This window comes from Micropterus salmoides, unplaced genomic scaffold, assembly GCF_014851395.1.
Source record: "Micropterus salmoides isolate LMB-PRFRI ecotype aquatic unplaced genomic scaffold, ASM1485139v1 Ms_hic_scaffold_10, whole genome shotgun sequence".
Taxonomy (NCBI): Eukaryota; Metazoa; Chordata; class Actinopteri; order Centrarchiformes; family Centrarchidae; genus Micropterus; species Micropterus salmoides.
Genome location: NW_024040041.1, coordinates 25415713 through 25436805, shown reverse-complemented (window position 1 = coordinate 25436805; position 21093 = coordinate 25415713). Strand labels below are relative to the sequence as shown.

Sequence of the window (21093 nt, the reverse complement as noted above, 5' to 3'; positions counted from 1 at the left end):
AGAAAGCTTCCAAGATAAGCTAAATGTCACACCATTGCCTTAGGAGGAAACCAGTTTTGTAAATATCAAAGGGAGAAATCTACCTCTCTTCAGTCATCACAAAGGTTTTCAGAAAGGCAAATACATATCACATGATCAAAATTATACTACATCAGCCCCACTTTTATTGTATCCCAATAAATGTAAATGAGTAAATGTATTTTTATGGCATTTGTTTTTTTTTTTTTATATTTATTTAGAATCACAGGGACTTACTTACAGTTCAACTAAGTTTTACAATGTTTGTGTTGGTTGCCACAGAAAAAGTAGACTATCTGTGAGGAACATTAGGCTACTTGTCGATAAGGTCTGTATTTGTCAGGATGTTTTGGCGTTCATCCGCGGCCGTGCGCCTCAGCAGCGCGGGCTGTCACATCTTCCCCTTACGCAGGGCTGCATGGCAACGGGAGGAGGAGGCTGCTCGGGATGAGGGAGGGTACCAAGGTCCCACGTGTCCTCATCACCGCAAACCCAACGCATTTCTGTTCGCTTTCCCATCCCTTCGTTTCCGCATACCGCAGACTCGCATAGCCTATACACACATACAACCCCATCCATACACCCATACGCACCCGCGCAGCCTTGCGGAGCTGTGCATCCGCGGTGCGCACTCGCCCGTTGATCACTATTTCCTTCCTGAAAGGCCTGTATTGATCATATCCGCCATATATCTACATTATGATTCATTTTTCATCATTCTGATGTGCAAATTCAAATTCTCAGTAGCGGCGTTGGCCGGAGCTGAGAGGGCGAGAGATACTTAGAGAGGGGGTGAGATGAGAGGACGCGCATCATCAGATGTTTAGCAGATTTCGATCTTCGCCATCATTTCTGCGGTGCTGTTTTTGGTCTTTTTCCCTCCCCTCCATCGTGACATTTTGCGACTCTCGATGTTGTAATCCGGGGGAATATGTGAAGATCATGCTGGCGGTGTGGTGCTTCATGGTCTTTGCTGCAGTGGGCGAGAGGCTTGCAGTCTCAGGTAAGAGAGAAAGCGAAGAGAGAGAGGGGGGTTGGATAAAGAGCGGGAGCACCCTTTTCGTTTCCTTTGCATCCACATTTTTTCCCCTTGCACCAGCACTTTTGTGTTTGTGATTTTATTGTAGCGGGATCTCCATGCCAACTAACAGCCTACTGGCCTGAAAGCGCTCTCCCATGCGGTAGATTTGCTGCATCAACACATTTTCATCGCAGCCCCATTGCCTATATCCAACGTACCCATAACCATTTCCAAGGGTGTTTAATCCAGTACACATCTGGACGCACTATGATTTGTCAATCACCAAGGCAATGTATTTTACAGCCTGATTGATGATTGCTGAGATTGTAAGATATATGTGCCCTCTGTAGGTGACAATATGGTCGTCAGTCTACTATAGGGCCTATAAACTGTGACAAATTAATGCATTCATTAGTTTATATCAAACCCTAGTTATGTCCACTATCTTTCTTAGAAAATACTAGTGACTGATGGTCAGTGTGATAAATTAGGTCACCAAACCACCATTTTACAGAAAAACAATGTGTTAAAAATGTATCACTTTCAAATCTACTTTTGTTGGCTTTGCTTACTACACCACTACCAGGTCCAGTTTTAGACAGACTCAGGTGTGTCCCCATACCTTGCCAAGCCCTCTGCACACCTATGAGCCTATGGTGAGAGTGTCCCTGTTGCACTACATGCAGGTGTGGACAGGAGCCCAATGCAGGATGGAGGCATGTGGGACTGGTTTACCCCAGCTGGGTGGTTGGACAGTGGGGACAATGACACCAAGGTCACCTATCCGAAGCGGCTGGTGCAACAGATCAAGTCGGAGGAAGAAATGGCTCATGACCACCTGGATACCAGGGTGAAGAACAGCACCGGGGACACCTCGGTAAGTTGTTGTAACTGACCCCCCCCCACCCCTTGCTAAAAATGCCACTCTCATATGTCCAATTCTGTTTATTCTCACATTGGATCACTCTGCTCTCAGCCAAGTGGTCTTAATTTGGGGACCAGGGAGACCCAGTGGTCATTAAGGAATAGATGAATCTCACTGCAATTTGATTAAAAACAAAGTATCCTAGTCTAACACAGTTAGAAAAAAAAATACTCTGGAGCAAAATCATAAGGAATGAGGGTTTTCAGGTTAATGTGCAGATCAGTAAGATCAGGAAACCTTTGAGAAGTTGAAGTCTGGTGCTCAGCATTGCTTACTTACTAGAGAATATTCACTACTGGTGGCACTGTAGCAAGTCTGTGTGGACATATATGGGTGTGACAGTACCAGGGCTGTTATTCTGCTGATGGGAACCTCATTTTTTCAGTGTCTGTAACGGTGCAGCGCTCAGCTCTCCGCTGCTCACTCGGCTCCTGCTACACAGGGATGACAATGCAGGGTGGTGTATTGCAGCAGTCTCCACTCCTCGTGATTTTGACCCAGTTAGGCACTGAATATCCCTTCAAATGCCCACAGTGAACTAACGTCAGCAGGATGAAACCAAGACAGACAAGATGTTGTTTTACAGCCATTTATTCCTAAACTCAAGCCGTAACATCTGGCAACAAGTTCTGAAACTGAAGCCTTTGACCAGCTTTGTATACTGTGCAAGCATTGTAGTAAATGCACAGATTATCAAAGAGCTGTTTAAATGTTTGTATTTGTAGTGGTCCTTATCTACACAGCTAACCCCCTCTTGAAATATATTCAGTCACCATGTCCGATCATCCGACTACCGTGCTGAGCCCCTGACTTCTTCATTATTCAGTGGTGTGTTGAAGTATGTCCCCATTAATTATGAAACAGGCCTGTGTAAGAAGTGCTGCATGGTCCAAGAGTCTTGAGCACTCCCCATCCCTGCCCCACCCCCTACCCCATCTCTCGCTCTGTCATGCTAATATGATGTAGTTCACATAACTGTTATGAGAAAGTACATTAGGCCACTTGCGCACGCACACAGTCACACTTGAAGACTGTAGTTAAGATGAATGTTGTTTCCCCTGGAGGAGAAGCTGTCTTAACCAAAACGTATACTATATGAATAAAAAAACAACAACGGGTAAAATAATATATATTCATAAGACACAAGTGATGACATTGTTCAAAAGTTCATTTTACAGCTTCTGAACTTGACTAGCTGGGTTTTTTGTTTTTTAAATATTTAGGATGCTAGGAATGAGGGACATTTTAAATTTAGAAGCAGCAGGGGAAGAGCTGAACTTTTTCTTTCTTTTCTGTCACATCACATTGTGTTGAAAATAGGTGAGGCAGCATTTTTGGCTTACTGGTTTGGTTATTTTGTTGTAGATGTTAAGGTAATTTTCTTGTGTTCGCACTGAAAGATTTATGAAATTATAAAATGTATGCTTTTAATGTTTTGCATAAATACTTTTTTTTAACACAGGATGGATTACAGTTATTAAAAGATTTCAGTTGATAATGCTGTACCAGGGTATTGATATTACTGGTTGTCAGGTGGATATTCTATGTCTGAAATATATTGTATTGGTTGATTAATGGCCTCAATTTCTTATGTCATGTGAGAAACAAAACTTCAAGGATAAAACCATGAAGAAAAGCACTCTCTGATAAGATTAGCAGTTTGTTGTTTAATATAAAGAAGTCAGACACATTGTTTGGCATTACTATCATTATTTAAAAATGTATACATTTTTTTCTAAATAATCAGTCATTTACATTTTAATATCCATCATGGCTGACAAAGGTCTGTAGCAGGAGGATCTGTCAAAGAGGAAATGAATGATCTGATATGATCGAAAGCTCCAGAGCAGCTACTAAAAGGACCTTTTATCAAAAATCATATTTCAGTCTCAGCTTTTGGCCCAATGTGGACGAGAAGTCCTAGTAAAATATGTAATTATGAACATCTATGACAACTGTGGAAACTGCCACAAATAATGGTCAGAAATCACAAATGCAACCAATGTTACTGTGGAAAGACAGAGCACTGATGGACAGCATGCTTCAGCTTGTCCAAAACAGTAGTAAGAAATCTGTTGACCGTACTCACTGGAGGGAATAATTCCTGGATAGTGATGCATTTTATTGTAAAAGCCCAGTGATTCACTGCAGCCTGGTTCCTCAGACTGAGATCAAAGCCATGCTGGCACAAGCAGAGCTTCTGAAGGGACGCACTGTTTAGTCTGCAGTAAATCTCTCTCTCTCCTGGCCCTGCTGCCTCCTCACCTCCTTAGCTATGGTGCCTGTCCATAAGGGACATTGGCACAGCATGGCTGAATATAGACAATACCAGGAAAGTTTTCTCCTCTTCCTCTTCCCCTCTTTCTGTCAAGCCCCTCTCCATTCTTCTTTAACACGAAATTCTAACTTAGCTGTTAAACAGCCATAGCTCTCTGCCGTCATGCCTGCCTGAATGCTGGCAGCCAATGTAGATCAATGTAGACTTTATTAATCATAATATTTCAGCTGCTGAGATGCTTTTAGAGCGTCCACACTATTGATTCTGTTGAATTATTCATGGGGTCTTTACAGAGCGCCACACTTAGCCACAATTGTTTTGTGACACTTTGATTAATCAACTATCAAATCTGTCTCACTGTGAGGTTGTTTCTTTTTCAGCCTGTCCACTTGGCCCAGAGCTGTTTCCAAGTTGAAGCCTTTGGACACAACTTCACTCTGGACCTGGAGCTAAACCAGTTAGTATCACCATGTAAAATCATCAGAGCTGCCTTTTTTTGTGCACACTTATATCAGTAGGTGCTCTTAATTTACTGCAGCTGTTCTCATTAGCATTTCCCTGCACTCAAACATATGCACTTAGCGCCTCTGTTATGTTACATGACAAGATGGGGAATACCAATCCTGCTGCATGTTTATGAGGTTCCACTGATTTTATTAACACCACATGTTAATATGTTCACCTATTCTTTGTGAAATATATTTGAGGGGAGAGGAGCAAGAGATGGGAAATATCCCTGAAGAAACCAATTTTGATTACATGGTGATGGAGATAATGCTGTTAGAGATGTTCATGGTGTCTCTCCTCTCTTTGCAGTCACCTTCTGTCTTCAGAATATGTGGAACGGCACTTTAACCAGGATGGCAGACCCTCACAGTCAGTGGTAAGATTGTTTGCGTGGGGTGAGGACATGTGTACTGGCAGGATTTTAGTGAGTGAACTTGTATTTTGGCACATAGAAGGCAGCATATTAATGAGATGACCAGAGCGGCGGTGCAACTGACACTTTGTCACATTTTATACTAGTGCTGCTGCCAGTGAATTCATTTAAAGTTTTGTTTGTCAGATGCAATACCTCACATAGTCTAGAGTTAATTATAAAACATAATTCCTATGTCTCATATATGTTTTAACATTGCAGATCTGAAACAAAAGATTTTTAAGGCTGATGCTTTTATGTGATGTTTTTGTAGAAGTTTTTACAGTTTGAACTCATCCTTCTGTTTTATCTATTTACGGAAAGCTCATTGTGTGCCCTTTGCTTCAAAAGTAGGCTACCGTATTAAAATTATGTATGTTACTGTGCTCTACATACATGGGTTTGCCTGTATGCATGCCTCGCTGCTGTAACCTCTGCAGTGGATGTCTGTGGTGTGAAACCAACTGCTCAGAGAAAGAATTAAGAGATAATAGGAATATGGATGAAAACCTTGACATCTAATTTGATGTGTGCTTGTCAGGACAGACCAGAGGAATGTCACTGCATTCTGCTAGCCAGGAGGGATGCTTAATTGTTTGTTTTTTTACTTTCTTTCAGTACAAATGCCCCCACCTCCCAGCACCCACCCACCCAGCACTCCGTGTCCCCACCAACAAATCATTCCAAACGCAGTCCTACTGACCAATCACTAGCCTGTTTCCATAGCAACGATTTAGCGCAGCGGTGTCATTAAGTTCTTGGCAGCTAAGAGAATGAAAGAAGGGATGAGCAGAGCCGGTGAGAGAGGAGGAGGGATTATGAGGAATAAAATGCCAGTTAATACAAAGGCAAGATGAGCTTTGGTATCAGGGAGGAGTCATTATGGGGGGGGGGGGGGTATGTGCGTTTATAGAAAACTGATTTGTTTCCAGATTGGCAGCAGGGAGAGGAGGCTTGCAGGGCAGGAAGTGGAGATCTGTAGTCAGGCCAGATTGTCGCTCAGCTGGATGGAGGTCTCACGTGATTCCTCTGATTATGGTGCTGGACATGGCAGGAGTGATGCATTCAGGCCAGCGTGTCACCAAGCTGATCTCCCTTGTCATTGAAAGAGCACAAAGGCGTTGTTTTGCTGAGCTGTTGGGGCGAGTCTTAGACACCCTGCTCAGCTCAGTTTGATTCAGGTGAACCAGTGTTCGCTCACTTTTCTCACCTTTCCTCGTGGCTCATCTTCCCTGTGACCTCGTGAAACACTGTGTTCACTTTTTAGGGAGTGTTAGCTGGAGCTAAATCTAGTGCTCTGTTGTGGTAGTCAAGGTTGTTATAAGGGCAGGAAAGAGCAGAGCACAATTTCATTTTTGCTCTCATCCTGTGTTTTTCAGTTGCAGCCTACCTTCTGTACAGTCATTCCATGTTAAATTCTCAGATCTAACTGTGTGGGCAGAATGAGTGTTGTTTTATTGAAGAGATCTTTGTCAAGGGTGTACCTCCACCTCTATTGTCAGTGAAGCAGAGTATGGTGGAGTAGAGCACGGGACACAAGTAGGTCACAAACTGTGCCATAAACGTGATAGAGGCGAAAGATGGAGAGGGGAGTTGCATGTGTAGAGGGCTTAGAGGTTTTTCCTCAGAGTTGATCTATCACGATACCCAGTGAAGCAAGCCTTTAAAACCTGAAGTGTGTCAGTAGAGTCTGTTTTTTTTTTTTTGAGGTTGTATTGTGTCCACAGGGAGGGGAGCACTGCTACTACCAGGGAAGGTTAAGAGGTTTACCAGAGTCCTGGGCAGCTCTCTCCACCTGCCACGACCTGTGGTGAGCCTGACAGTAAACCTAATAATAAAATCACATACCTGTTGTCCTGATTAATTTCTCTGAACACATAATTACTTCTTTTTTTTCTGGTCCTTTCTGCTCTGTATGTCACTGTCTTTCTCTTGATGTTGGTTCTTAGGGGCATGTTCTCTGATGGTGTCTTCTCCTACTGGATTGAGCCCGTTCACAACGGGAGCAATAAGGTAAATTGTCACTGGATAGAAGTTGTAGTGATAATTACTGAACTAACTGGCAGAATGGAGAATTTAATAGATTTGGGGTGATGATTTTGTTGTTTTTAGGTCTAATATCATCTTGGGTACATTCTGTTATAGGATGATGGTGCTCACTTAATCCACAGGATGCCTGATGTCAGACTTTCCCCCCACTGCCCAGGTACATACGTGCATTTAAAGCACTATTGACACTTACGTCAGAATAATTCTGCCTTTCCTAATCTTTTTGACATTTTAATATAATCACCTTGCCTTCAGTTAGATAAATTAGACCAAACGTCCTATCAACTGTTATAATTAAAATATATGTTATTTAATATTCTATGGGTAATACTTATGTCTAATAACATACACACACACACACACATATATATATATGTGTTTTCTCAATGAAATCGAAAAGATAGGAATTCTTCAAACCAATGAGAGAGGACATCTCAGACAAAACAAATGTGATAATTGAAAGGGATGTAATTTTTAGTTAGTTTATACAGGGTAATAACCACTTTTTTGATTGGAAACTATAGGGCTTGACTGAAATTCAGATAGTGAGGTTTGCACTGCACCTTACAGTACAAGAAACAAGTAATATTGCTCTAACTGCCTGCAGCTCTCCTTCTCTGTGTCCAGACTGTACAGGGGACAGTGAGTGGGAGAGCAGAGGAGGTGATGGTGATGCTGACAAACCGGATAAAATGAGGGAGCAGCAGGTGTCTGGTGGCCTGAGGCGTTCCAAGAGATTTGTTCGCAAGCCCTCTGTCCAGACTGAGACCAAATACATTGAGTTGATGGTGGTCAACGACAACGAAATGGTGAGTTAAAAGTACATTTTGTTGTTAATTATGTGTGTGTGCTGATGTAGGTAATCGAGGCTGTCCAGCGGAGCCTAGAGCTACCAGCATGGTTTGAGTGGCTTACCATTTACCTATCTAGCATAGTGATGAGTGGATTGTTGTCGCATTGTTGTACATATGGGCCCGAGGAAAGGGGAAAGCTAAAAAAGGAACATCCCCATACTGGCACCAAAAAAAGCAAGCTACACTTCCATACTTTTAGACATCATTACTTCACCAAATAAAATGTTGTTACATAGATGGACATATACAAACATAATAGCTTCTATTAATTTGTGGCTGCAAAGCTGACAGAGGCCACCGAGGCAGACTGCTTATTCATTGTGTGTCCACTAAGATCACAGTATGTCATTGTGAAATTAAACTATAGCCTACTGTTACAACTGCCCCCAGAAATATAAATGTACAAATGTTGATATGTCAATGGAAACTGTCTCAAAAGTTTACAGACAAAATATTGCTAAAGATAAAGCAAAATTCAGAAAATGGAATAAATGAAAAAACAAAACATCTTTTAAAAGGCATACTTAAATATTAGGGGACAAAACATCTGTACTTCCCCGAATGTCAGATATTAAAACAGGTAATTGTCAAACGTTATCTCAAAATTAAAACTGTAAATGTTTAAATGAACATTTTTTAAAGAGTAGCACTTGTTTTTTTTGCTGACCTTCAATGGTTTAACTTTTCATATTGCTGCAGAGATGTATAGGTGTACTCCAAAACCTCATAACCTCACTGTTGGGTGTGGTTACAGACTGCACTTCCGACCACACACAAAGGTCAGATGGTGCAACATGCCTGAAACTTAAAGCACAGCAAAACACCCTTTTTTATGCTGGTGTGAAGTTACTCTTTCAAGACTCTGATAAATTGATCAGTGCAGAAAATGTGGACTGTGCCCTCTAAAAAGAATGAAAATAGCTGCTGAAATCAGTCAAATTACTGTAAAAACACACTGACTGAACACAAACCGAGTCCCTTAGTGATTTGAATGGTGTAAAGCTCACTTAAATCAACTTGAGACTTTTTAGTGGATGTCCAGTCAGTGTTGATGGTAAATGTAGACAGTTAAAGCAATAAATTCCAAAGCCAATGTTAGCTGAGCTAGTCCTGCAGTATAAAGTTCCACAAAAGGCAAGATGAAAAAACACCTACCAGCATCCAACAAACTACTCTCATTATTTAGTTGGCTTTAAATCAGGCTTAATGTTGACACAGTTTGACTATTCCTCAATATTACAACATTAATCCAACATCGCCCCAGCCTGTTGGAGTAACATTACCACCTTAGCCTATACAAGGTACAAGGTAAAAGAATTTTGGCTGTAATTTTGACAATATACAGCAAATATAAAAGCAATTGTAAAAAAGAAAAATAAACTAGATTCAATGGAGCAGTTCTGAGAATGAATTTGAGTTTTAAAGTCTGATAGCTTTGGGGGGAAAGCTGCTCTGTAGTCTGGTGGTGCAGCAGCAGAGACTCCTATATCTCTTCCCAGAAGGCAGCAGGGTGAACAGGCTGTGACTGGGGTGGTCAAAACATAGGCCAACAAAATACTCACTTAAAGGTCAACTGCCCTCTCAGCCCTGCTGGTCTTGTTTATCTTTTCCAGTTTATCTTTGGGATTCTGAAGAAGTCTCCAGCACACCTCTGTCCATCTTTGGAGTAAACCCTTAATGCATAGTAATGCACAGTAATGGCAAAATCTGTCCACACTGAAATTCATTGCAGCAGAATGATTCAATATCTGTTGGCATTGGAGAGCAATGCCTGAGAAAACTCTTTGCTTTCGGCGGCTCAGGTTGTGCTGGTCCCCTCAGGCCATATTCTCCTGCACAGCTCTGCTGCATTTCATCTGCTGTATACCCTGGCTCAAATAAATACAGCTTAATACCCTAGTCAGCCAAAACACTGTAAAATTTATCTATGTCCATAATATTGCACAAATGTGTTTTTCTGTCAAATGTATTCTCTAACTATTTCTGAGAGTTGTTCCATAAACAACAATCTATTAAAGCTTTTACTCTTCAATCAAAAGCAGACTCTATACATACTAACACTAGTCCAAGAGGTTGATAAAACAGTTTCTCCACTTTACAGACTTGAAGAGTATGTGATGAATACTGATTCATTTTGTTTTCATCATGGTTAGCCTTGTCTGACTTTTTATTCACATAAATACATGTATGATTTATCAAAGATGCATACAGCGCATACAATGCAGCACATCGGTTTTCGTCATGTAATCATATTTAAACTAAAAAAAGAAAACTAGCCTTGAGAGTTACCACTGTATAGAAGTACAAATGTGAGCGTGTGTATTTATGTGTGTGGGAGTGAATGTGATCCATCTCTTACATCATTTGTGTATATTTGTGTCTCCACAGTTTGTACAGCTGCGTCGCTCCAGCAGCCAAACCAAGAACTTTGCCAAAGCAGTGGTCAACATGGCAGATGCGGTGAGAGTTTTGTTTGTGGGATTATAATCCTCCTACTCTTAAACTCTGCATACACACAATACCGCCTGTCAAGAAGTGTGTGTGTGTGTGTGAGTGAGTGTGTGGGTATGTGCTTATTTCCACATTTGGAAATAATTGGACATACACAGAAAGTGTTTACTGTATACGTGTCACGCAAAGTGGTAGACTGATGGGCATTACTGGTCCCCAGATCTACAAGGAACAGCTGAACACGAGAATTGTGCTGGTTGCCATGGAGACCTGGACCTCAAAAAATATGATGCCAGTAGTGGAAGATCCATTGATAACGCTGCAGAACTTCATGAAATACAGGAAGGACAACATCAAAGAGCAGAGTGACGTCGTGCAACTTTTCTCGTAAGTTGACTGCAAAAATATCTTGAGAATTAATTTGATGTTTCGATGCTAGTTGAGGTTTTATTTTAAATTATGGCATCTTTTATGTGCACCTCAGAGGACGTACATTTCACAGTAGCCGCAGTGGCACGGCCTTCACAGGAGGGGTGTGCTCTCTAACAAGGGGAGGAGGTATCAATGAGGTGAGGAAAATCTAAAACGGTTATATTTTGCGTTGCACCAACAGGAATTCACTTAAACTAAAGATTGGGGTTTAGCTAAATGTAGATTAAAATGATTAAACCACATTTTGATTGTATCTCATCTTTGTTGCGCAATTTCGAGTTGAATTTAAGTTTAAATGAGCACAAAATGTTTTACATTGAAACTCCTCAGTTGTCATTTTTAACGTGTGGATCAGAGGTAAAACTGTAGTTTAGAAGACTGGACCAACATAGTTGATTTTAATCTAGATTTTGAGAGGACTAAACCAAGATATGAAGAAGGTTTTAAATATCACACCTGTTTATTTTATTTAAATATGAAAGGTTTCAGGTTTTATTGCATCAGGAGTATTACATCAACCATAAGCATTTTAGGAAATATGCTTATTCACTTTCCTGCCGAGATTTAGATGAGAAGATTGAAACCACTCACATGATTTTGGTGTAATTAGGTTGCTGGAGCCAGCAGACAGTTAGCTTAGCTCAGCTCAAGACTGAAACTGGGGGGAAAACGGCCAACCTGGCTCTGTCTAAAGGTAACAAAATCTGTCTATAACGACTTTACTGGTCCCAGCCAAGAAATAATCTGGCACATAACACCCCCGGTTAGACTTCTGTACAGAAAAACAAACAACATCTAATGTGAATTTCAGTGAGCTCTTTTATTGACAGGATTTTGTTACCTTTGGACTAAGCTAACTGGCTGCAGGCGTAAAGCCTTGTATATGTCATAAAAAACACGATTGGTATCGACCATTTCATCTAACTCTTGGCAAGAAAGCGAATGAATATATTTCCCAAATTGTCAAATGTTATCATTGTTTTATATAATTGTTGTCCCCATCTCATAATAAAACTCTCCTGTGTGGATTCTCTGTGTGGTTGTTCCAGTATGGGAATGTAGGTGCAATGGCTATCACTTTGTGCCAGAGTCTTGGCCAGAACATCGGCATGAGGTGGAACAACGCACGCAACTCTGCAGGTAAAAGCCTGATAAGGCAGATAGAGAGAGATCTATTTGCAATAAGAGTTGAACTGCATAAATGATCAAAGCAAGACTGAGGCAGATGACATTAGAAAGAGAGTGTTGGGTGTCGGTATCCCTGTCCAGCAGTTCTCTTCTGAAATTAGACTTCTTCATTTGGTGATTAGTCATCTGCGTCCAAGTAGGGGGGGGGGGGGGGGGGGGGGTTAGAGCATTCCTGCCACTGAACAACGGGCTCGCTGATTAATGTTGTAGAGCCATCAGGTCCATTATTCAATGCCAGGACAATAGCTCAAATTATAGGCTTCATACCTCTGTCACTACGTATCAGTGCTATTCTTATTTTTTGATCATAAATCTTTTTCCAGGACTTGCTGCAGCATGTGAAGCGTCACAGCTTGGGTTGTTAATGCTGATCTGCATGTTATTTTTTTCCCCATTATTTATTTAAGTCACCTTTCCCCCTCTCATCTGTGCTCTTCTTCCTCCTGGTCTTCTTCACAGGAGACTGCAGGTGTCCAGATGCCTGGCTGGGCTGCATCATGGAAGACACGGGGTAAAGATCCACTTCATAGCACACTCAAGTGAACATAAAATAAATAAATAACACAACACACCTGTAAAATACATTTGTTCTCTTTAACAGCAGGACTGGGTTTTTTTGTCGCGCTCCCTCTAAGCTGCGATTTGTTTCGTTCATTTCACTCAATTAGACAATTAAACACCTGTAACAGAGGGACGCGTTGACTTTTACTTAATCTTCAATGAGCCAAGCCGGTGATAAGCACAGCTTGATGTTTTAAGCAAATTAGTTGAAACAGTGTAAGAAATGTTTTTATTAAAGGCATTTACTGTACAGTATGAGTGATTTGGATTTGGCTCTCCTAACCAGATGAAACAGTTCAGTTATTTACTTGAGTAATATCTTACTACAGATGGTAACATTTCTGTCAGATTGCAAAGTGATGGCACAGACACCCACAGTGGATCTGGCATTCCTTACTGGCAGAAAAGCACTGTTTTTTATTACATTTTTTGTCATGTCCTGGTTTCGATCTTTGTGTGTGTGTGTGTGTGAACGAAGATACTATCTGCCCAGAAAGTTTTCGCGCTGCAGTGTTGATGAGTACATCCAGTTCTTGCTCCAAGGGGGCGGGAGCTGCCTCTTCAACAAACCCAACAAGGTAAGGGCCATGTGGGAGTGTAATGTATCTCTGTACGTCCACCTAATAATCTCCTGTATCACTGTCACGTTTTATCTCTCATCCATCTGTCTCCCACTTATATATAGTATGTGCTCATATATATTATGTCCCTCTCTGTCTCTCTCAGCTTTTGGACCCTCCAGAGTGTGGGAATGGCTTTGTGGAGCCAGGGGAAGAGTGTGATTGTGGATCCCAGGTGGTAAGTACCTAGTTGGATATCGTGCACACCAGCTCTTTAACCTTCTGCAGATGGGTAGCACCTTCTGTCTCTTTATGAGCACCGGATGGTGTGGTGTTTGCTGAAGGTTTTTTTTTCATGTCTGTGGCTGCAGGAGTGTGCCCGTAGCGGAGGAGCCTGCTGTAAAAAGTGCACACTTACCCATGATGCCATGTGCAGTAACGGACTCTGCTGCAATAGCTGCAAGGTGAGTACACATTTAAAAGAAGGAGTCAAAAAAGTTAAATACAAGATATGCAGAGAAATATATCCATCCATCCATCCATCGTCAACCGCTTATCCTGCGTACAGGGTTGCAGGGACAGAGAAATATATACAGTATATAATTTTATCTTTATATGAGCTACAGTACTTCCCCCCAAATATAGATATGATTACTCATGACTTATCCACCATTTACTTGATGCCTTTTTATGCTGTGACCTAGTATGAGCGGAGAGGCGTAGTATGTCGTGATGCTGTGACTGACTGTGATATCCCAGAGACCTGCACCGGCGACTCCAGCCAGGTAGAGCTAACTGTATGTAACAATGGGGGGAAAAAACTGCCACATCAAACAGTGTATCTAGAACATTATGTACTTTTCTTCTTTTGCAGTGCCCTCATAATGTCCACAAGCTGGATGGCTACATGTGTGATAACAGTCAGGTAAAAGCTGTTTCTGACATGTTTTCTAGTCTGCAGCTCACTATGATGTAAACTTTAACTAATTGTTGTCACATTTTATTAGGGCCGCTGTTATGGTGGACGATGCAGGACTCGTGATGGACAGTGTAGGGGACTTTGGGGTTATAGTAAGTATAAAATACATGCACTTTGCACCTGGAAACTGTATTTTATTTAGTCATATTACCGTGTATGTATAATGTGTGTGTGTATATATATTCGAGCCTCATTCTCCTTGCGACAGTCTAATTTGTATCTTTGTGATCCCACTCAGATTCAGCGGACAGGTTTTGTTATGAGAAGCTGAATGCTGAGGGGACAGAGAAAGGCAACTGTGGACCAGGTCCTGAAGGCCAGGGTTGGCTGCAGTGCAACAAGCCGTGAGTCACCCCATCCTAATTCCCTTTGCTGATAGTCTCATTACAGAAATAAGATGGTGCAAAAACGTTTCGTATGTCTGTGTAGCTGAAGCATAGCTTACATTGTTTTTCACAAGACTGAACCCCTGTTCTTGTGAACAACAGTTGTGACATAAAATCCTCCTTTGTTATAGCTGGATCACCAAAGTATGGTCTAAATAATGTGTTCTTGACTTAAATGTTGAACTTTTGTCAACTTTCAAAAACATTATGGCGAACACAGCCCAAGTTTGATGTGCATTGCTCTCTGTCATTCACTTTTTCCTGTTTAGGGATGTTTTATGCGGCTTTCTGTTCTGTGCCAACGTGACGATGAAGCCAAAGTTTGGTGACTTGCAGGGTGAGGTGACCAGTTTCACCCTCTACCACCAGAACAAGTACCTGGACTGTAGGTAAGTGGGTTACATCCATCTGATCTGCTACAACTAGAGTATGAACATTAGAATATCGTGTCCCTAAATGTGTAGTTCTAATCCTCCTCTTCCACCTGTCTGACATGGCTGGATGCTTCGCTCAGAGGTGGCCATGCTCTGCTGGAGGACGGCTCAGACCTGGGCTACGTGGAGGACGGCACTCCCTGCGGTCCCAACATGATGTGCTTGGAGCGACGCTGCCTCCCTGTGGCGGCATTCAACCTCAGCACCTGTTCGGGATCCAATCTTGGACGCATCTGTTCCGACCATGGGGTAAAACAATGAGCTTATGACCTCGCAGCAATCAAGAAGTCTAGACATTGAAAAGTGAAGGTTTTTGACATAAGTTACATGCATCCAGTGGCCAAGCCATTATGTACACCCTACAATGTAATGCAATCCAATACAACTCATAACATCTATCTTTACTAAGCTCATAATGTTCAGCTTTTGGTAACATTGTCAGAAATGTGTAAATTAAATTATAAGTTTATCACTGAGTTCCTAGTTAAATGTGGTGTTGCATTGGACTACATTATATTGAAAGGTGTTTCAAATCTTTTATCCTTCCTATTTATATACATGAAGGGGCAGAAAATTAGAAACACCTCTGAAGATAAGGAAGTCCAGTACAACACAGTCAGTAACTATGAGCTAAATGCTAAATCATAGAATCAAAATAACACCTGTATGACGTTGACAACAAAAAGTGAACACTGGGCATCATAACTCAATGGCAGAACCGTTATATTGGATTGCATTCAATGGTACAGATTGAAAGTAGCCACTGAGTGTACTGTTTCACCAGCATTTAGCATCAACTGTAATCGAACATGTATTAAGGACCTGTTTTTAAAAATAGGTGATGTATAATCATTGTTTATGTTGTTATCTATAGGTCAAAAGTCAACAAGATTACACAATTGTTTCAATAGCATCTAAAACTACAGTATGTGATGATGTGAAACAGGTTCAAAATGCATGTTTAAAAATGCTGTCATTGAAAGGCTGTTGAAACAATGGCTATATGTCACTAATATGTCTGAAAAATGCAAACTTTAACCTAGATTCAAATGTGTCTTTTGATCAGCAAATCACAAAATCCCTGCTAACTGGCTACATAGTAGTTTTAACATCTTTCACTGCTTGTCTGTTTCTATTAGCGGCTATTGCACTTGATTTTCATCTCTTTCTCTCTTATAGACCTGCAGTAATGAGGTGAAGTGTATCTGTGACAGAGACTACACAGGGAAGGACTGCAGTGTCTTTGATCCCATCCCTGAGCCAACAGTCCCGACGGGCCCGGAGAAGAAAGGTCCATAGCACCTCTTAACCTGCCCAAGTCTCTCTTTCTGTCTGCCTCTCATATCCCCCTCATAGTCTCTACCCATCATCACTGCAGCTTCTCTATGTACTGAAGCAGAGAACGCTATCTTGTCCTCAAACACAAATATTAGTTCACATGATTATTGTGAGAACGTCGATATTTAGACCACGCAGTGTTTTCCTTCCTGTTGAGTCTTGGTTTCAATGTTTGAAGTGTGTGGGTGTGTTTATCCATTAGAGCATAAGAGTGTGTGTGTGTGTGTGTGTGTATGTGGTACTGTATGTCTTGCAGGCACTGCCATCTTTAAGTGTCTCCCTTACTTTCTTGCAGTCTGCCAATGACACAGAGCTATTGAGCAGCTGCTCTCATAGGGCCAAAAAAGCCAAAGCCACCCTGAGCAAGAGGGTGTCCAGCTGAAAGAGCAGGAGAGGGGGAATGAGAACAAAGTAATAAAACTCTCTCTCTCCTTTGTTTTTTTTGTTTTTTTGTAACTTGTCTCCCTGACCTCCCTCGCTAACCCGCCCGTTCTCCCACCTCCACCCCATGTGCTGGTTTCCTCCTCTTTCCCCTCATCTCTTTCTCTGTCTGCAGGTATCTTACCACCTGCCTCTCTCTCTCTCTAGTAGATGTTGTTTATGTACAGTGTTGATGCTGTCCTCTGATGTGTGTTTTTAGTGGTGTTGTTTTGTTTCTGCCCCTCCTCCTTCCCTTCCTCCTCCTCCTCCGCACCCTTCCTCCCTCCTCCTTCCTCTGCGCAGGTCCCAGTGGCACCAATATCATAATAGGGTCCATCGCAGGTGCTATTCTCCTGGCAGCTATAGTCCTAGGGGGAACAGGATGGGGATTTAAGTAAGAGTTCTGGCATGCCTTTGTGTACCTGTCTGCTTCTACCTTAAGGAAACCCCCCCGCCTCCCACTCTCACCCCCCTGAAAAAGATTCCCGTTTGCAAGTCATACCCAACCGGGGGAGGGAAAATGAGGAGTCGAGTTTGAGCTCGACCGTGCTACTGCTTAAACTGCTTTAGCTGTTACGGAGCATCACATCAGTTGTTTTGTTTTCTTAGATCGAATCGTTAATCCATCCTGAGCTCCATCCTGCACCTTTCCTTCCCCTCCCATTAGGACAAGCCCAGCCCTTCATTGTAAAGACAGGGCAGGAGTGAGGTGTTAATCTGCCAGGAACCTCTGGGGCACTAGATCCAGTCCACTAGATTTACTAGCTTTTTATGACAGAGTAATGATTACTGCAGATGACCATAAACACCCTTTTTTAAAATATGGCTTACCTTTGGTGCTCTTTTAGACTGCATTATCCTGTTTTTCTCCTATAAGCAGCATCTTAACCCCAAATGCCCTTGCTGAAGTGCTTCTTCTGCACTGTTCACCTGTGCATGCCTGCTATTGTTCACTCCTTATACTCTGGCCTCAAAGGACTGTAGGACTTTGGATCCATGAGATAACTGTGGCTGATTAAAAAAGCCCTGTTCATTGAAAAGCAAACTTATAGCACGTAGTCAGTCCTTTTAGAGCCAGAAGTGTCTGTGCATGTGTGCATGAGCTGTAAGCAGGAAGTGTTCTCTTCCTAGTTAGACCTCTGGCTGAGAGGGTGGGTGCAATAGTTTCTGGTGTAGAGCCTTGTCAGACTCTTGTCAGGCTGAGAGGATCTGTGCTACAACTACTTGTAGACCTGCTGCATGTGATGTCATCACTATAATCTGGCAAGAAAGATTTTGGAGAGGACTGGTGGTTTGGGATATCGGAATGAGTCATTACTTGATTCATGCTTTTTTCTAAAATCTGACAGAGTTGTGGTTAAATTTCAACCAAGTGTAGCCACGTTTCACATTAAAGCCTGTTATGTTTTACACAGTTATGTTAAAGAATGCTCTTTTTCTTGTGCAGTTATATTCTTATAAGTTATTTGTCCTTTAATTTCATGCAAGTTCTAATGCAAAATGATTCTTCTAAAAAAAATCGTTAAACTTGTTACTCATTATTTTGTAAATTTTCATTGTCATTGATATGTCTTGACATTTTGTCTTTTCTCTCGGTGTGTGTGCTCATGGGATGCAGGAACATTCGAAGAGGAAGGTATAAGCTTGCTGGACCACGACCATGCGATATGTTGGAGAAGCATCACAAAACATCCCATCCCAAATTCCCTCAGCATGGCTACCTACTCCTTGATCCACCATGTGAAGTTCATCTGTTGACTCATCCCCACAGAGCACCATGCTTACCATGCGTGCTCCTTTTGCTCAAATGATTCATCCCATTTCAAATATTGCTTTAAGAAACTCTCCATTTCTGTCCCCAATTCCCTTTTTTCTTTGGAAAGCAGAATAGCTCATTCCATTTCTCAAGCATCTTCATCTTCCATCACCTATGCGGTCCAACTGCATAGCCGTACTTGTTTTTCTGTTAACAATCTCCTTTGTCACCTCTCTTTCAGATCTGGTGGAGGATAAGATGTCTGTGTGTCTTTCTGTCTCTGTGTCCTGTCTTCCTCCTTGCACTGTGTCATTTCCACATCGGAGAAGAGGGGAACAAAAAGTCTTCCACTCCAGTCCCACAATCTCTCCCAACCTCTTCCGATTATCGTTTTCCTCCACGCTCCCGTCTGATCCTTTCGTGTGTCCTCCTGCCTGACTCCAACCTCCTCTGGGCCTCCTCACCATACCACCTGCTGCCAGCAGGCCGCTGAGGATTGTGTCCAGGCCACACCTAGAGCAAACAGGTGGCCCTCTGTGTTGGAGACACCGGGGTCTCCCTCCAGGCTGGTGGCTCTAAGAATGTGTTTCAGTGTCTACGTACCTTCTTTTCTCACATCTTGGACAGTCTGATAAGGAACATATCAACGGTGGACCAATTTAATATGAGACATGTCTTTCCAATGCCTGCCTGCCTGCACACAAACTGAACTGGCCACCACAGTTAAATGTTGAACTAGCACACAGAGTGGCCATCTTAAAGACTGAAATAATGTAAGAGGAGCTGAATAGTTTCCTTTTATCTTAAAGGAGAAGGACCTGACGCACAGTTCATCCCAAGCCAGGCCTTGACTAGGTGCATCTCAAAGTGGACAGTTATCTGTTTTAATCTACAAAGTTTGGAATTTAACAAGTATATAACTGAAAAGAAACCGTGCATTGGACTGTTGTTAGCATGTTTTCCAAAGAGAGACTGAGGAGCGACTAATGATCATATAAAATGATGACTACATTACTACCAATCAACCATTAGCCAGAGCCCAGACTGATAGTTGACTTTATGTTCATTGTTTTTTGTCCTTTTAACTTGAGGCATCTTGTCTGCCCCCCCAACAAGTTTTCAGGTACAAAAAGGGAAGCTGGGTGTAATGGTTTTGGGATCATTTTAAACCACTGAACTTTAAAGCAGCAGAGACCGTAACTTAGTGTTTTCAACCACAGACCGACCAACATACATTCCACAATATGTCTGTGCGCGTGCTCACTACTTTCAGGCCCAACGTTTGTACGCTTAGGAGGTTTAATCTCTGTCTGTTCACGAGTGAATGTACGGGTGTAAGAGATTTTTAAAGGAAGGAAGAATGTATGTGTGTTTACAATAGTGTTAGGGGCAGTTGTGTCCATGTACACCTTAACACTCCTCCTATCACAGGTAGATAGGCAGGTTTTTACCTCTAGAATAATCGTCTCTTTCTACAAACTGTTGCAGCAATGGCACCACAAGGCAGCACGTTAATAAAGAATTCAACAGTTTTTATGTCATGTATCTACAGAAAACAAACACTAGCCAACTGTATGCACACCTATTTGTAAATATGTGCAACATGTACTGAATGTTAAATGCACTGTATGAAGATTTATTTAAAAGCTATGTTAAAATAATGAGTTGTATCTGTTAAAGCAAACACGCAGCTGTCAGTCTGTTGACACGACCTCCATCTGCAACTCTCTCTAGTCGACGCTGTCCATGCATCTTTAAATGTGGCGTAACAGCTAAGCTAGCTGTCTAACACCTTTCTCTTGTCATTCCAGCTATCACTTAAATGTCATGAATCTTTTGTACATTTGTTGATAGCCCTGAACCCAATGATCCGCACTGTAAATGAGATTAAAGAGATCTAGTCTGGGGTCCAGCAGGCAGCCTGTCTGAAACTGTATGCACGTATGAGGTCAGTTTGGTTCATTTGAGCTTTGCACTATGGCGGATGCACTATTGTTATTATTACAATATGTACAGAGTTGGTATTAAATACAGTGTTTGATTTAGAAGGTGACAGGGATAAAAGAGAAAATAAGATGCATCGTATCGGATATTTTTAGAAACTATCTTTTTGAATTGAGATAAAAAGAAATGAACTAAAGCTTGTAGTTGAATTGAAATGGAAATAAAATAAAATATTAAAACATTAAACCCCACCTCCTACTCTGACAACTCACCGTCTTCCTGTTTTCCGGTATTGTGTTTGTGTTTGACCTGGGAGTTTTATGCTTAGGTTTTCTGCCACTGAAAGACATTTTTAAAATCATAATAATAATAATGAATTAATAATTATAATTAAAGTCATGGAACTTCATGGGCAAAAAACTGCAAGTTAACAATACATCAGTATTGTTTCTTTGAATTATGTATCACTCTAGTAGGTAATCTGAGGCTGTGTATGTTGTTTTCTCTTAATAGGCGTTTAGTTTCTAAAATCAAATATCAAAAATCACCATCACACTTTCCCAGAGCCCAAATTGACATC

At 41.6% G+C, this 21093-nt stretch overlaps 1 protein-coding gene across 3 annotated transcripts; it reads left to right on the top strand.

Annotated features, from left to right (window-relative positions):
- The first annotated feature begins 525 nt into the window (after nt 1–525).
- LOC119892503 (disintegrin and metalloproteinase domain-containing protein 11-like) lies at nt 526–20772 on the top strand. 3 transcript variants are annotated; one of them, XM_038704786.1, is made up of 26 exons: nt 527–1021; nt 1726–1916; nt 4623–4699; nt 5059–5125; nt 6889–6971; nt 7111–7174; nt 7307–7367; nt 7838–8019; nt 10453–10524; nt 10736–10902; nt 11000–11084; nt 11997–12087; nt 12595–12646; nt 13175–13274; nt 13423–13494; nt 13628–13720; nt 13961–14041; nt 14131–14181; nt 14264–14327; nt 14474–14579; nt 14891–15010; nt 15136–15304; nt 16235–16346; nt 17117–17207; nt 18432–18449; nt 18811–18962. In XM_038704786.1, the coding sequence occupies exons 1-26, from the start codon at nt 838–840 to the stop codon at nt 18824–18826; spliced, it is 2469 nt and encodes an 822-aa protein (XP_038560714.1). In that variant the 5' UTR covers nt 527–837; the 3' UTR covers nt 18827–18962. The 3 variants fall into 3 exon arrangements, with proteins under 3 accessions (XP_038560706.1, XP_038560722.1, XP_038560714.1); XM_038704778.1 differs by lacking the exon at nt 17117–17207 and having other exon boundaries at nt 526–1021; nt 18811–20772; XM_038704794.1 differs by lacking the exons at nt 17117–17207; nt 18432–18449; nt 18811–18962 and adding an exon at nt 16689–17088 and having other exon boundaries at nt 526–1021.
- Nucleotides 20773–21093: the final 321 nt, after the last annotated feature.

Excerpts from the sequence above, each read along its gene's own strand:
- LOC119892503 (XM_038704778.1), top strand. The coding sequence starts at position 838 with ATGTTTAGCAGATTTCGATCTTCGCCATCATTTCTGCGGTGCTGTTTT. Across the intron at positions 12,647-13,174 it reads TGCATCATGGAAGACACGGG|ATACTATCTGCCCAGAAAGT; the intron begins GTAAAGATCCAC and ends GTGTGAACGAAG. Across the intron at positions 15,011-15,135 it reads AACAAGTACCTGGACTGTAG|AGGTGGCCATGCTCTGCTGG; the intron begins GTAAGTGGGTTA and ends TGCTTCGCTCAG.